This window comes from Pseudophryne corroboree, chromosome 12 (genome assembly GCF_028390025.1).
Source record: "Pseudophryne corroboree isolate aPseCor3 chromosome 12, aPseCor3.hap2, whole genome shotgun sequence".
In the NCBI taxonomy this organism is placed as follows: Eukaryota; Metazoa; Chordata; class Amphibia; order Anura; family Myobatrachidae; genus Pseudophryne; species Pseudophryne corroboree.
Window position 1 is genome coordinate 14,507,325 of NC_086455.1, and position 13,060 is coordinate 14,520,384.

General features: G+C 48.8%; 1 protein-coding gene across 1 annotated transcript in view; it reads right to left on the reverse strand.

Annotated features, from left to right (window-relative positions):
- Window positions 1-264: 264 nt before the first annotated feature.
- UBQLN4 (ubiquilin 4) overlaps window positions 265-13,060 on the reverse strand; it is a 28,209-nt gene continuing 15,413 nt past the window's right edge. Inside the window, exons 2-11 of the mRNA XM_063947062.1 lie at window positions 9,692-9,843; window positions 7,582-7,805; window positions 7,198-7,460; window positions 6,097-6,255; window positions 4,755-4,977; window positions 4,179-4,318; window positions 3,137-3,220; window positions 2,242-2,357; window positions 1,184-1,355; window positions 265-921 (exon numbers count right to left, since the gene is read on the reverse strand). Of these exons, the coding sequence (XP_063803132.1) occupies window positions 769-921; window positions 1,184-1,355; window positions 2,242-2,357; window positions 3,137-3,220; window positions 4,179-4,318; window positions 4,755-4,977; window positions 6,097-6,255; window positions 7,198-7,460; window positions 7,582-7,805; window positions 9,692-9,843 (1,686 nt within the window). The 3' untranslated portion in view covers window positions 265-768. The remainder of the gene's footprint in view (window positions 922-1,183; window positions 1,356-2,241; window positions 2,358-3,136; window positions 3,221-4,178; window positions 4,319-4,754; window positions 4,978-6,096; window positions 6,256-7,197; window positions 7,461-7,581; window positions 7,806-9,691; window positions 9,844-13,060) is intronic.

The window sequence follows — 13,060 nt, forward strand, 5'->3', positions numbered from 1 at the left end:
GAATTTCTTATAGCAGATGTTCCTACCACCACTCACCACCTATCAAGAGACTTCCGCAACCCCAGAGACAGACACACTGTTTTGACAAGATGGTTTTAGTAACCATGATCTTGCGCGTATCCAATGCAAGAAAACACATACGCAAACCAATCCAGTTAACAAGACTAGAGAGGATACGCTTCAGAATGTTTGCGCATCTCTACGCGTTTCGCCAAGCTGTGCCAGGAAGGTCCCGGCCATAGTCTGACATATGGGCAGAAGTAGTTCAGGAAAAATAAAACATTTTGTTTATTGTTAAAATCAAATCTAAATGAAAATAAGACTCCACGTAGTTAGGGCAATGGGGAGGGTTAAAATTTAAAATAAAAAATAAAATCCTACACGTTTGATAATCTTCACAATATCCGCTGAGCAAGGTCATCTGTAGATTAGTGAGTTAAATAGTTATGAGCGATCGGCGCTGTTAGCAGGCTTTACAGGCTGTCCTGTGGGATAACAGCGAGATGCTGCCGCGAGGTTAAAGCGGTGCCGAGAGAGCCGAGATTAGGAAACAGACAGCTCGCACCCCGCAGAGTGCAAGGGAGATGATGAATGTAGAAGCCCACATCACGTGGCGTCCTTGTTAGTCAGTGCAAAGATGGTAATGTGTCAGCAGCAGACCGCAGTCCCTTCCCATGATGCTTGGCGGTGGAGGCAAATATACGTGGACCCGGATGGTACGGCCAGGGCTTGCGTGTTCCTGTGATTTCTGGCTGCGGGCAGCTGTTATTAAGAGGGTTGCGAGCCCAACAGTCTCTCGATGGCGGCGTTGATGTCTCCTCCTGTTGCTATGAGGGCTTGTAGGTTGGCTTCGCGGTTAATAAATCCCATCGCATTTAACTGGTCCAACTGGGACTGGAAACGCGTTTCTGGAGTCTGCCCCTATCAACAGAAAAGTTTAAGCCTAATCAGCAATTGAGAATCTCATACCGGAAACAGTGCAGGAAAACGCTGGTTTTAAGTGTGCCGGGCACAGCCACAGCGGCTAGAGCAGGAACAGCTAATCTCAGCGGCTAAACCAGACATGAACTAAAGAATGGAGCTTACGTCACTCTAAATGACTGACAGAGCAAACAAGTGGACAGTGCTCCCTATAGTGGGTAAGATATGGACAAACACAGAAACACAAGTCGATCAATCATACCGGCGAGCTTCCTCCAGCAAGAAGCTGGATCATCTGCTGCATCATCTGCTGCTGAGGGTTGCTGCCGTCACCCATTGGAGAGGCACTAGTCGGTGTGGCAGGGGAAGGGGGTTCGGGGGCTGTGCTTCCACTGGATGTAGGGGGCATCCCAGGAATACCAAAGGAGCCGAGACTGGAAAGGGAAAAAAAAGGACAGTCAGCGTTGATGAGAAGTCAGTAACTGGTATCCTTCATGAGATTCTCTAGTGACCCGCACCTAAGACTCTCACCCGCTCCCACAAGTATATTCTAGTGAAAGGGCTCAGGGGCAAAAAGCACCTAAAATCTGTTCACTAATTCCTCTATAATGCCAAGGTGGACAGATAGACAGGTGGCCTTCAGTAACAGGACCCTGGACCATGACGTTAGCCAGCGCCAAACACGCAGGATATGCCAGGAGGATGGAAAACGTCACCTGTTGGGGTTCCTTGCGGAGAGAGTTTAGGAACCCCTGGTTTAGAGCAACGATCATTTATTATTTGCTAAAAAAGTGTGTTTGTAGACAGGAAGGTGCCAGAAATGTTATACTTACCACAATCAGGAACGGTGACGGACTGCCTGACAGACCTGCTGTACTAATCACTGAACCCATGACATAATAGCAGCACCTGCTTCCACTGGGACACTGCCCTGAAGAGGAGCAACATCGGATCATGGTTACGCCAACTTTACTTCAAGGTTTAGTGGTTCTCCAGAAGCCAAGCTGCTTCCCCACCTGATTATGAGGTTATCCGCCTCCCCTCCCCCAGTATGCAGAGCATTACATTATTCATTAACCTCCTGGCATTTTAGTGACTGACAGCGAGTGAGCACAATGGGAGAGGAGCTCTGCTGCTCCGGAGCACGCAGGGCCTCTACGCTTACACAGGGAACAGTCGCACATAAGAAGCTATTGCACCTAGACTGAAGGCATCTCACTACATCACTAAGAACTGTTCTCTGTATGGCAGCTGCATCAGAGCAGACCTCTATTGTACAACGTCTCCGAGTAGTCAGGCCAACCACTGCCGCGTTCTCACCTGGATATCAGCCCGGGAGCCTCTGACTGGAGCGTCTGGAGCCCTTGCTGGATCTGAAGCAGAGCCTGCATGGCTCGAGGATTGGTCATTACAGAGAGCGATTCGGGATTCTGCATCTGTAGATCAGGATATTGGGAATGAGAAAAAGACGTTGGTTTCCAGGTTTTATAAGAATGTAGCCACAAAGGGAACGGAGCCAGGCACGGTGCATTGGTGGAACTTCAATGCTTTTATAAAAGATGAATAATTCATTCATTTACAGCAGGATACACAGACCCACACTACAGAGGCTCACCAGTCCTCAGAGGATCTTATATTACTGGTGTGTACAGTGGCTCCTGATTCCTGTGTCTACTAGTCAGTCCTGTATTTATATTACCACAATGTTACGTACTACTGGCGCATTTAGATATAACACACGCTGCACTCAAAGTATCAGACAGAGCTCAGTCTTCATATAACCTGCGCACAGCTACACAGTACACACCAGGTGGTATAACGGGAAAGAGGGGTGTGGGGTGTAAGTCTTTATTATAGGGAAGAGATGGTCACAAATCACGCACCCCCTTTATTTAAACATACATTAGCGGAGAGGGAGATTTTAGGTTCCTTACTGATCTGTAATTTGCAGACACCGTACAGCCGGCTAAAGTCACAGGTCACATGGGACCAAGTTTATCTGGACGCAGGGGATCAAATCAGCAATGTAATCAATGTGAGAGTATAAGAAGCCAAGTACTAAATCAGTGTGTGGTGTCAGATGCCAACCAAATAACATGCACCCCCTACCCACACAGAGGTGACCTGGTAGTGCGGCCCACCAGCTACAGAACCAGATATGAGGAGTTGCCGGGCTGCTCTGTGCGCAGAGTCTTCATGCAGGGACAGCCCTTACCTGCTGGAGAAAGACCGGCAGCTGGAGCCGCAGCTGCTCCTGTAACTGGGGGTTACCAGCAAAGATTGGAATGTTACCCATCATCTGCAGGGGAGAAAGAACAGGGTGTCACCATAATCCCTTATACCAGCACAATGTACGCGGAGGAGACTTACAGCAATGTATCTGCTATGCCTGCCAAAAACAACGATTACTGCTTGCTCGTAAAACCACCTCCAAAATATGCCCCCGTTCCAACCAACAACTTGGCCAACAGAACCCTGCAGCCTTCAGCAGTATTACACGTCAGTGAGGGAGTAATGTCGCAGTGCTCACCAGGGTGGCCAATCCCGGTATCCAGGACAAAAAACGGCCGGGATTCAATCCCGTGATTGGAAGCTCCAATCCCAGGGATTGAGATCAGGCGGCCCTTTGTTCTTTTGAAGCCAGGCAGCGTTGGGCATCCTCAGAACGCTCAGACGCTACCCGGCTCCCCCGCGCAGCATGATGTGCGGTCACAGGTCACACTGCGACGTCCACAGTCACCCGAGACAGATGGATGTTCCCCGCCCGCCTCCGATGTATGGCGAGTTGTGTGCAGGGCGAGGAGGCAGACACAGGGAAAAGCCAATCCCGGGTATTCCAGGTTTGACCATTTTTCAATCCCAATACCCGGGATTGAAAATAAATGGCCCAGGACTGGCCTCCCCGGTTCTCACTCAATGGTAACGGTTATGGGCTTTTTTTTTTTGCCTACATGTCCAAAGACTTGCAATTATAAAACCCAGTCTTCCCCGTTCCCCCTGCGCCGGGCATGCGCGTTCCTTGGAAGTCGCAGCTGTACGAAACAGTTCGATGCACTTTAGTAGAGTATGTAACTAAACAAAAAAGGATAACGGGTTATAATGAAATAGGAACTATTTGAGGGTTCTCCCCCTGAGGACTTCTAGAACTAACGCGGATTTTAGATTTCTGAACTTTTAAGACAAACAGTGACAGGACATGGTAACTGGAGTCAGGACAAGCCAAAACGAGATCTCACTATCACACACAGGAGACAAACCTGGGCGGCGAAGTCTGGATTCTGGGAGAGAGACTGCATCATACTGCGCATGTAGGGGGCAGAGATCATGCTCTGCATTAGCTGGGGGTTCTCGGAGATCTGCTGTAGAAGACCCTGCATTTCCGGGTTGCTGAACATGCCTGGAAGGAGGGAGAGTAAACGGCGTCATTTTCCTTTAGACAAAAGGACTAAGCAAACGGTGCATCAGAATCACAGAGGAACACGAGAGTAAGTCCTGCTCAACGCATGGATACCGTCTTCCAACACTCCGAGCTGAATACATTCCAGCACCACGGACAGTACTTGTGGTCATGGTGGTGAAAGCAGTTGGGCACTAGCGATTGGATTTTTCCCTATGTGACCGAGTGCTCACGCCTTGTTCATGTGGGCAGGGTCAGGATGCATTACAAACATTTGTAAAACACGCACGCTGATGATCCCTTACACTGGCCAGGTCAGCTGACCTGTCAAATCTGAAGCATATAGCCCAACTGTCCAATCAAAGAAAGCCCTCCCCCGGTCTAATATCCCTTTATAGAAATTACCATCCGCAAACCACAACAGGTGAGCTCATACCTGTTCCAAGGTTGGCGGCATTGATCCCGAATGGGTTTGACACAGTTGGAGCAGTTTGGCTGGTAGTGGAGCCGCCGTTTCCCTCACTGGCGGGTGTCTGACTCTGGGCAGATGGAGAAGAAGGATTCCAGGGGTTTGGAAGGGGTTCGCGGTTCTCTGTGCGTAAAGGTTGCGAGGCCGAACCCTCAGAGCCGCCAGCTGAGGAAAATGGGTTACTACCAAACTAAGGAAACAAGGAAGGTGCGGTTAGGACAGAATACAAGTGGGAAAAGAGAGCGCGCTGTACAAGGAACGCTTATTCATTGCTTTACACAAAGACAAGTGTGACATGGGAGAACATATACACTCCACACAAAGCCCTAGCCATAACATTTCAAGGAAGTGATACTAACCACCGTGTCACCAACTCTCCAAAGGGCAAGAAAGAGACGGGGGCTAGCTACAAACACAGCTGACAATATTTAAATGTGCGCTAAACCACATCAGCGAATAAGACGTTGGCTTTCACCATCAAGTATTGCAAATGTGACATAAGCAGACATCCAATTGGTTGACTATGGTTCTGCTGCAAATATACATCACCTATAAGCAATACAGAGACTACACCAGTGTTTCCCAACCTCAGTCTTCAAGGCACACTAACAGGCCAGGTTTTAGGGATATCCATGTTTGAGCACAGACAGCCAAATAAAAATAACAGAGGTATTAAAAAGGTACCTGTGCTCAAGTATGGCTATCCTTAATACCTAGACTGTTGGTGTTCCTTGAGGACCATGGTTGGGAACCCCTGAACTAGAGGAATAAACCAGAAAGAAAGCTGTGAAGACGTGGGGATGAGAGGATAGTAGCATTAGTAGCACAGCATTTGCTAAACTGTAAGAGTAGCAGGAGGGATATAAGTGCACACAGGGTAATGATCATGTAAAATACAGGTCTAGATTCTGTGCCTCCTGCCCACACACTAGCAATGCATATGGGGCATTTCCACCAATACATCCCCCTTACGCAGACCACTTTCTGCTCTGCTGCAGCTACATTCAATTCACTATTTGGGTAATGTCAGAATTAGCCAGAAGCAGTCATAGTCCACACGGCAGTCCAGACTGAAAACCCATCTCATTATAACAAGGCTACTTTACTTGTTTCATTGCTTGAGTAGGTTTTTATGAAGCCTAATTAGCTGCCTGCTGACTAGTAATTAACTTAAACAAATAGAGTGTATGCAAACTCACGAGGCATTTGTTCGTAGATATTGGGACCAATAGATTGCTCATTAGAATGAAGTGGACTAGTGCATCATACCCTCTGCTGGGGAGGAGGCAGAGGAACACCCATCTGTTACCTGCTCTCTGGCTGCACTGAACATGGGCTCCTGGATATCGGTGTACATCCGGCGTAAGGCGTTATATCCCCCAGGAATGCTTTCCAAGTTACTCAGGGCTCGGTCCTGGTTCCTCATCATTTCCTGCATCATGGCTGGATTGCGGGCCAACTCCATGGTCTGAAACATTTAACGGACAAGATGACTATTATAAGGCTTTTGTTCATCTCCAACTGGAAGCGAATCTCACCACCTGCAGGCGCAAATCACGGGTGGTGCAAAACAGGAGGAGCTCATTTATCACACCTGTGTGCAGGGCACTGGCCATATAAACATCAGTCTAACTCAGAGCATGTAGGACATGACAACTAACCATCACGTCTGCCTGTAGCAGTGCCCCTTACAGTGACTAGGAGGCGCTGAGCCATCACACCCGCCTGTAGCAATGCCCCTTTCAGTGACTAGGAGGCACTGAGCCATCACGTCTGCATGTAGCAGTACCCCTTACAGTGACTAGGAGGCGCTGAGCCATCACATCTGCATGTAGCAGTGCCCCTTACAGGGACTAGGAGGCGCTGAGCCATCACGTCCGCATGTAGCAGTGCCCCTTACAGTGACTAGGAGGCGCTGAGCCATCACATCTGCCTGTAGCAGTGCCCCTTACAGTGACTAGGAGGCGCTGAGCCATCACGCCCGCCTGTAGAAGTACCCCTTACAGGGACTAGGAGGCGCTGAGCCATCACATCTGCCTGTAGCAGTGCCCCTTACAGTGACTGGGAGGCGCTGAGCCATCACGCCCGCCTGTAGCAGTACCCCTTACAGGGACTAGGAGGCGCTGAGCCATCACATCTGCCTGTAGCAGTGCCCCTTACAGTGACTAGGAGGCACTGAGCCATCACGTCTGCATGGAGGATATTCTTTGAATGTTATAGTTTCCAGATGACCACCCACTATGGCAGGAGATATTACCTCAAAATTCAGTTTTAGATTAAAGTTGACTACACTCATTACCCACTTGGTGGTTCCGTTATTTTATTACAAGTGTGCGCAGGTTACACAAATGGTCATAGTTCTACCGGGTTGGGTTCTTGTGAACAGGACAGACGTCAGTAGCTCACACACCTGCCTCATCAGCTCTGGGTTGTTCAGCATGTGGCTGATCTCTGGGTTCCTCTCCATCAGCTGCTGCATTTGGGGGTTCGCCATGATCATCTGCCTCATGAGGTCAGGGTTGGACATCATGTTCTGAACCAGCGGGTTCTCCATTATCTGAGACAGCATCTCCGGGTTGGACATGAGCTGACGCTGCATCTGCTGCTGGAGTTCCATGAAGTTGGCAGAGCCCATGCCCAGGTTACCCAGCCCGGACAGGCCTCCAAAACCAGCTGGAGGGAAAAAAAAAAAAAAAAAAAAAAAAAAAGAGAAGAGCACACGTCAATATAAACAGACCAAGCACGGCATGCACACTGTACAGTCACCACTCGCGCCCAAGCGGCTTGTACTTACACAGGATGTTTGGAGAGGGCGTGACCTCTGGAGGGGCCGTGCCATTCCCTGCACTCCCCCTTGTGGTCCCAACCGAGCTGTCGGGGGTGGTGGTGCCCGAGGAGCTGGGATGCGGAGGCGAGGCATTTCCTGCAGGCGGAGAGGAGGCAATGGAGGCGGTAGATGCTGCGACGGCGGCAGCAGTAGCTGCAGCTGAGGGGGACAAGGCTGACGGGTCCTGTGACCTGAAAAGCAACCGTTACCAGGGCACTAACACTAGAGCTTTCCGTATTCAATTCTACGTCACTGAAACAAGGACTAATATACAGACGGGAACTTACATTAACTTCATTTACTGTTACAGATATAAAGAATCTTCTATATTCACATTGCTACATACATGCCGCCATCATCTGGCTTACCATGAGTGTTAATGAGTGCAGCCGGAGCATGCCCAGTGAGAGCCAAGGAAACAACCTGTGATGTCAGGTTCCCAGCACTCAGGACTGGCCGAGATCAATGTCACAGAACTTCTGCCCACAGCAGCAGACAGACGGCAGATTGGTCAGTGACATGGGGAATAAAGCGTCATACAGTCTAATCGAGGCAATGCCACATTCTGGAACGGCACCGCTTCCGGCAGCATCACGGCTTTATAATCACAGCCCTTTAAGAGCGTTAATAATGGTACATAACAATTAGGCTTTTATGCAGGTTAAACTATCAGGTTTTTTTTGTACAGCTGTATGGCAGGCCCACATACATCATGGTTCTTATACAATACTTCATGGCTTCTAATTCTAGGAACCAATGTAGTGATCGTAACACTGGAGGCTTAGGCTGGGTACATAAACGATCAAACGACCGAGCGGCTGATCAATCTGCCGTTTGATGTGTCCAGCTGTACATCACAACTGGGCACCTAGTTGTGATGTCATTGTCAGTGGTTCCTATGGCCGCTTATCTAGTGTTCACGCTAGGCTGTTTTAGCAGGGCGCCGCTCCCTGCCCGATTTTTTAAGGGCAAAATCCACCCTGCCCTTTCTGCGCCACCCTGCTAGAACAGCAGCCCGCTTCCTGCCCTCCCAGCATGAAAAGATGCCGTGCGCATGCGCGCGGCATCCATTCACGCTGTGAGAGCGCTTGGGGGCAGCCCAGCACCTCCGTTGCCCCCAACAGGGACGCCGCCGGCCGCCCGCTTTAATGTCTGTGAGCTGAACCACCCTCTTTTATTAAGCAAAATGACCACGCCCCCTATTTTGTGTGGCCACACCCCTTTTCGCCACGCGCGCACACGCTTGTGCCCCTATCATTCTGGCGCCCTGCCCGAATTCTAGAGTGAACACTATTAACGGGTCAGTAAGTGGGTCACCCGGATGCACAGCCAGATGTATCTTTAGAGCTGCAAGTTATAGCAGCATTGGCTGTGCTGCAGGACGGACTCGTTAACTCTGAACGGCGTCACTGAAGACACATCGTGTGTATACACCTACTGATGTACCTGCAATATATTTGTTGCTATAACGTGTGATATATTGCATAGCGTGTACAGAGCCTGACTGCCTATTCCTCTTCTCATCGTGCCCATCTGTGTAATCTTCTGCCAAGCTCGCGATATGTATAGACATGTTTAGGATAGCTGCCAGCTGTGCCCCACATATAGAGATCTGTCCTTTCCATCCAGTGTGGTAACCTGGAGTGGGTGCAGCTACAATAGTGTTCAGTACACCAAAGAACACGAAATGACCCAACTCCAGCACCGAGTGGTACAAACATCACACACGGCGCAAGGTAATGTAGGTACACAGAAACACCGGGCTGTTGTGTTTGTTCTGAGACTCCCGACTACTGATGTACTGCCAGCCTTGTGTAAGCCAAACAGTGCTCACACCTTGGCTGCCAGTGTGACAGCACAGAAACCTACTGCAGACAGACTGAATAAATAAACCTCAGTTACACAACGACGGGTCTAGATACATGGTTGTTTTAACCGTAGTAAGCTGCAGCCATCACCTTCCTTAATGAGCTGGGACAGTCCCTGCCTCAGTCAGCTCAGAACCACAGGGCACTGCCCCACTGGTGTCTGGGTAAGTCATGTGGAATTACACTTGTGTAAGATTTTTACAACTCACTTCTGTGCCGTTTTGATCACCAGATGTACAGTGAGACCGTCTTTTATGCCGTGCTGGTTCAACGTGTCGCCATCTTTCAAAATCTTCCCGGCAAAGATCAGTACCAGCTGATCCTTTTTGGCTTTGAACCGCCTGGAAATCTCCTCCTTAAACTACATTGAAAAAAATAAATAAAGCAAAAAGGTCAGAGTAAATCCTTATATACCATCAGGTATCTCCACACATTCCCAATTACACCAAATGGTCAACACAGTGGGGTCTTTCATACGGTTCCTCAAATAGGTCATTTTTGGACATTAAAGACAGTTTGCAATGGAGCCATTAGCCACATATCAAACCCGTGCCTGAGGTGTGTACTTTCAGTAAGAGAAAGCAGGCATTGGTAAGCTTTCATATTTTAACACGTCTGTGGCTTGCAGTCTCCTAGGTAACACCATATGCAACCTACAGGTTGTCAGTTTCATATAAAAAGGAACATTGCATGATGGATGTACTATGCTTATCCATCTGCCCTGTACCAGAACCACTTCAGATATCATTTAAGAGTTTAAGGATGGAAATGGTAATTCACCAGAAAAATATTTCTTCTTCTTCTTATTACCGTCAACACACCCCTGAGCCACCCCATGAGCAGCCTGCTGGAGTGGCAGCTTCCCCACAATGGATCCCAGGAGGTACATTTACTGAAGTGTGGGTTCTTAGAAGTGGAGATGTTGGCTTATAGCAACCGGACTGTAGCTATTATCTTCTAGAAGGTACTAGAAAACCTATAAGTACAATGTGATTGGTTGCTATGGGCAACATCTCCACACTTTATTAAATATTGACCCAGGAGCGTGTACGTATGCGCCAGGCTGACCACAATTCCTGTGACGGGAATCCAAGTTTAAAGTGGACAGCTGAACACGGAACTCGCTGCACTGAGGGCTGCCGGGGAGACCATACTGCTTTATGATTCATAGGTTACTCTGATTCTGGTGTTCTAGACAGTTTATAGTCCTGACCTAATAACCCTGAATGGGTCAGCAAGTCCATCACAGATAAAGCCTCAAACACGATACATGGAGACGGAGCTATAACTTATACAATACTCTAGAACCCACAAAGTACAGCTGGGCGCTAGTTTCATTAGGAAAGTGGTTTCTTTCTGGAGCAGTTTGGTTAATACATACAGAAGAACTACATAAAACGTTTCGGTAAATGAAGTCCGTCACACAGAAGTCAGTTAAACAAAACTATCAGTCTATATCGGTGCGACAGGGTCCGTAAACCAGTCCTGTGTGCTGCTATGGACCCTGCTTCCTCCCACTATATAACTGTCCATTGCTTCCTGCCTACTCCACTCCCCTCCTCACATAAGGTCATTACCCATCACATGCAGCACTGTCCTCACCAACAACACTCATCTCCTGATATACTCTGTGCTGCTAGGGACCCTGCTCCTCCCACTATATAACTCTCAGTCTGTGGCTTCCTGCTGCCTCCATTCTCCTCCTCACATCATGTCACTGCCCCGGTCACATGCAGCCCTGTCCTCACACACCTCTCATCTCCTGATATACTCTGTGCTGCTAGGGACCCTGCTCCTCCCACTATATAACTCTCAGTCTGTGTCTTCCTGCTGCCTCCATTCCCCTCCTCACATCATGCCACTGCCCTGTCACATGCAGCCCTGTCCTCACTGACATCACTCATCTCCTGATATACTCTGTGCTGCTGGGGACCCTGCGCCTCCCACTATATAACTCTCAGTCTGTGGCTTCCTGCTGCCTACATTACCCTCCTCACATCATGTCACATGCAGACATGTGGGCACAAGTCATTACCTCCCAGTCACAGAATATCTCCTGAAATAGTTTGTGCTGCTGTGAACGTTCAACAATCTGATAAAGACATTGGAAAATAAGAATTTACTTACCGATAATTCTATTTCTCGGAGTCCGTAGTGGATGCTGGGGTTCCTGAAAGGACCATGGGGAATAGCGGCTCCGCAGGAGACCGGGCACAAAAAGTAAAGCTTTAGGATCAGGTGGTGTGCACTGGCTCCTCCCCCTATGACCCTCCTCCAAGCCTCAGTTAGGTACTGTGCCCGGACGAGCGTACACAATAAGGAAGGATTTATGAATCCCGGGTAAGACTCATACCAGCCACACCAATCACACTGTACAACCTGTGATCTGAACCCAGTTAACAGTATGATAACAGCGGAGCCTCTGAAAAGATGGCTCACAACAAGAATAACCCGATTTTTGTAACTATGTACAAGTAATGCAGATAATCCGCACTTGGGATGGGCGCCCAGCATCCACTACGGACTCCGAGAAATAGAATTATCGGTAAGTAAATTCTTATTTTCTCTATCGTCCTAGTGGATGCTGGGGTTCCTGAAAGGACCATGGGGATTATACCAAAGCTCCCAAACGGGCGGGAGAGTGCGGATGACTCTGCAGCACCGAATGAGAGAACTCCAGGTCCTCCTTAGCCAGGGTATCAAATTTGTAGGATTTTACAAACGTGTTTGCCCCTGACTAAATAGCCGCTCGGCAAAGTTGTAAAGCCGAGACCCCTCGGGCAGCCGCCCAAGATGAGCCCCCTTCCTTGTGGAATGGGCATTTACATATTTTGGCTGTGGCAGGCCTGCCACAGAATGCGCAAGCTGAATTGTATTACACATCCAACTAGCAAAAGTCTGCTTAAAAGCAAGAGCACCCAGTTTGTTGGGTGCATACAGGATAACAGCAAGTCAGTTTTCCTGACTCCAGCCGTCCTGGAACCTATATTTTCAGGGCCCTGACCACATCTAGCAACTTGGAGTCCTCCAAGTCCCTAGTAGGCGCAAGACACCACAATAAGCTGGTTCAGGTGAAACACTGACACCACCTTAGGGAGAGAACTGGGGACGAGTCCGCAGCTCTGCCCTGTCCGAATGGACAAACAGATATGGGCTTTTTTGAGAAAAAAAGACCACCAATTTGACACTCGCCTGGTCCAGGCCAGGTCCAAGAGCATGTTCACTTTTCATGTGAGATGCTTCAAATCCACAGATTTGACTGGTTTTAAACCAATGTGTTTTGAGGAATCCCAGAACTACGTTGAGATCCCACAGTGCCACTGGAGGCACAAAGGGGGTTGTATATGCAATACTCCCTTGACAAACTTCTGGACTTCAGGAACTGAAGCCAATTCTTTCTGGAAGAAAAATCGACAGGGCCGAAATTTGAACCTTAATGGACCCCAATTTGAGGCCCATAGACACTCCTGTTTGCAAGAAATGCAGGAATCGACCGAGTTGAAATTTCTTCGTGGGGCCTTCCTGGCCTCACACCACGCAACATATTTTCGCCACATGTGGTGATAATGTTGTGCGGT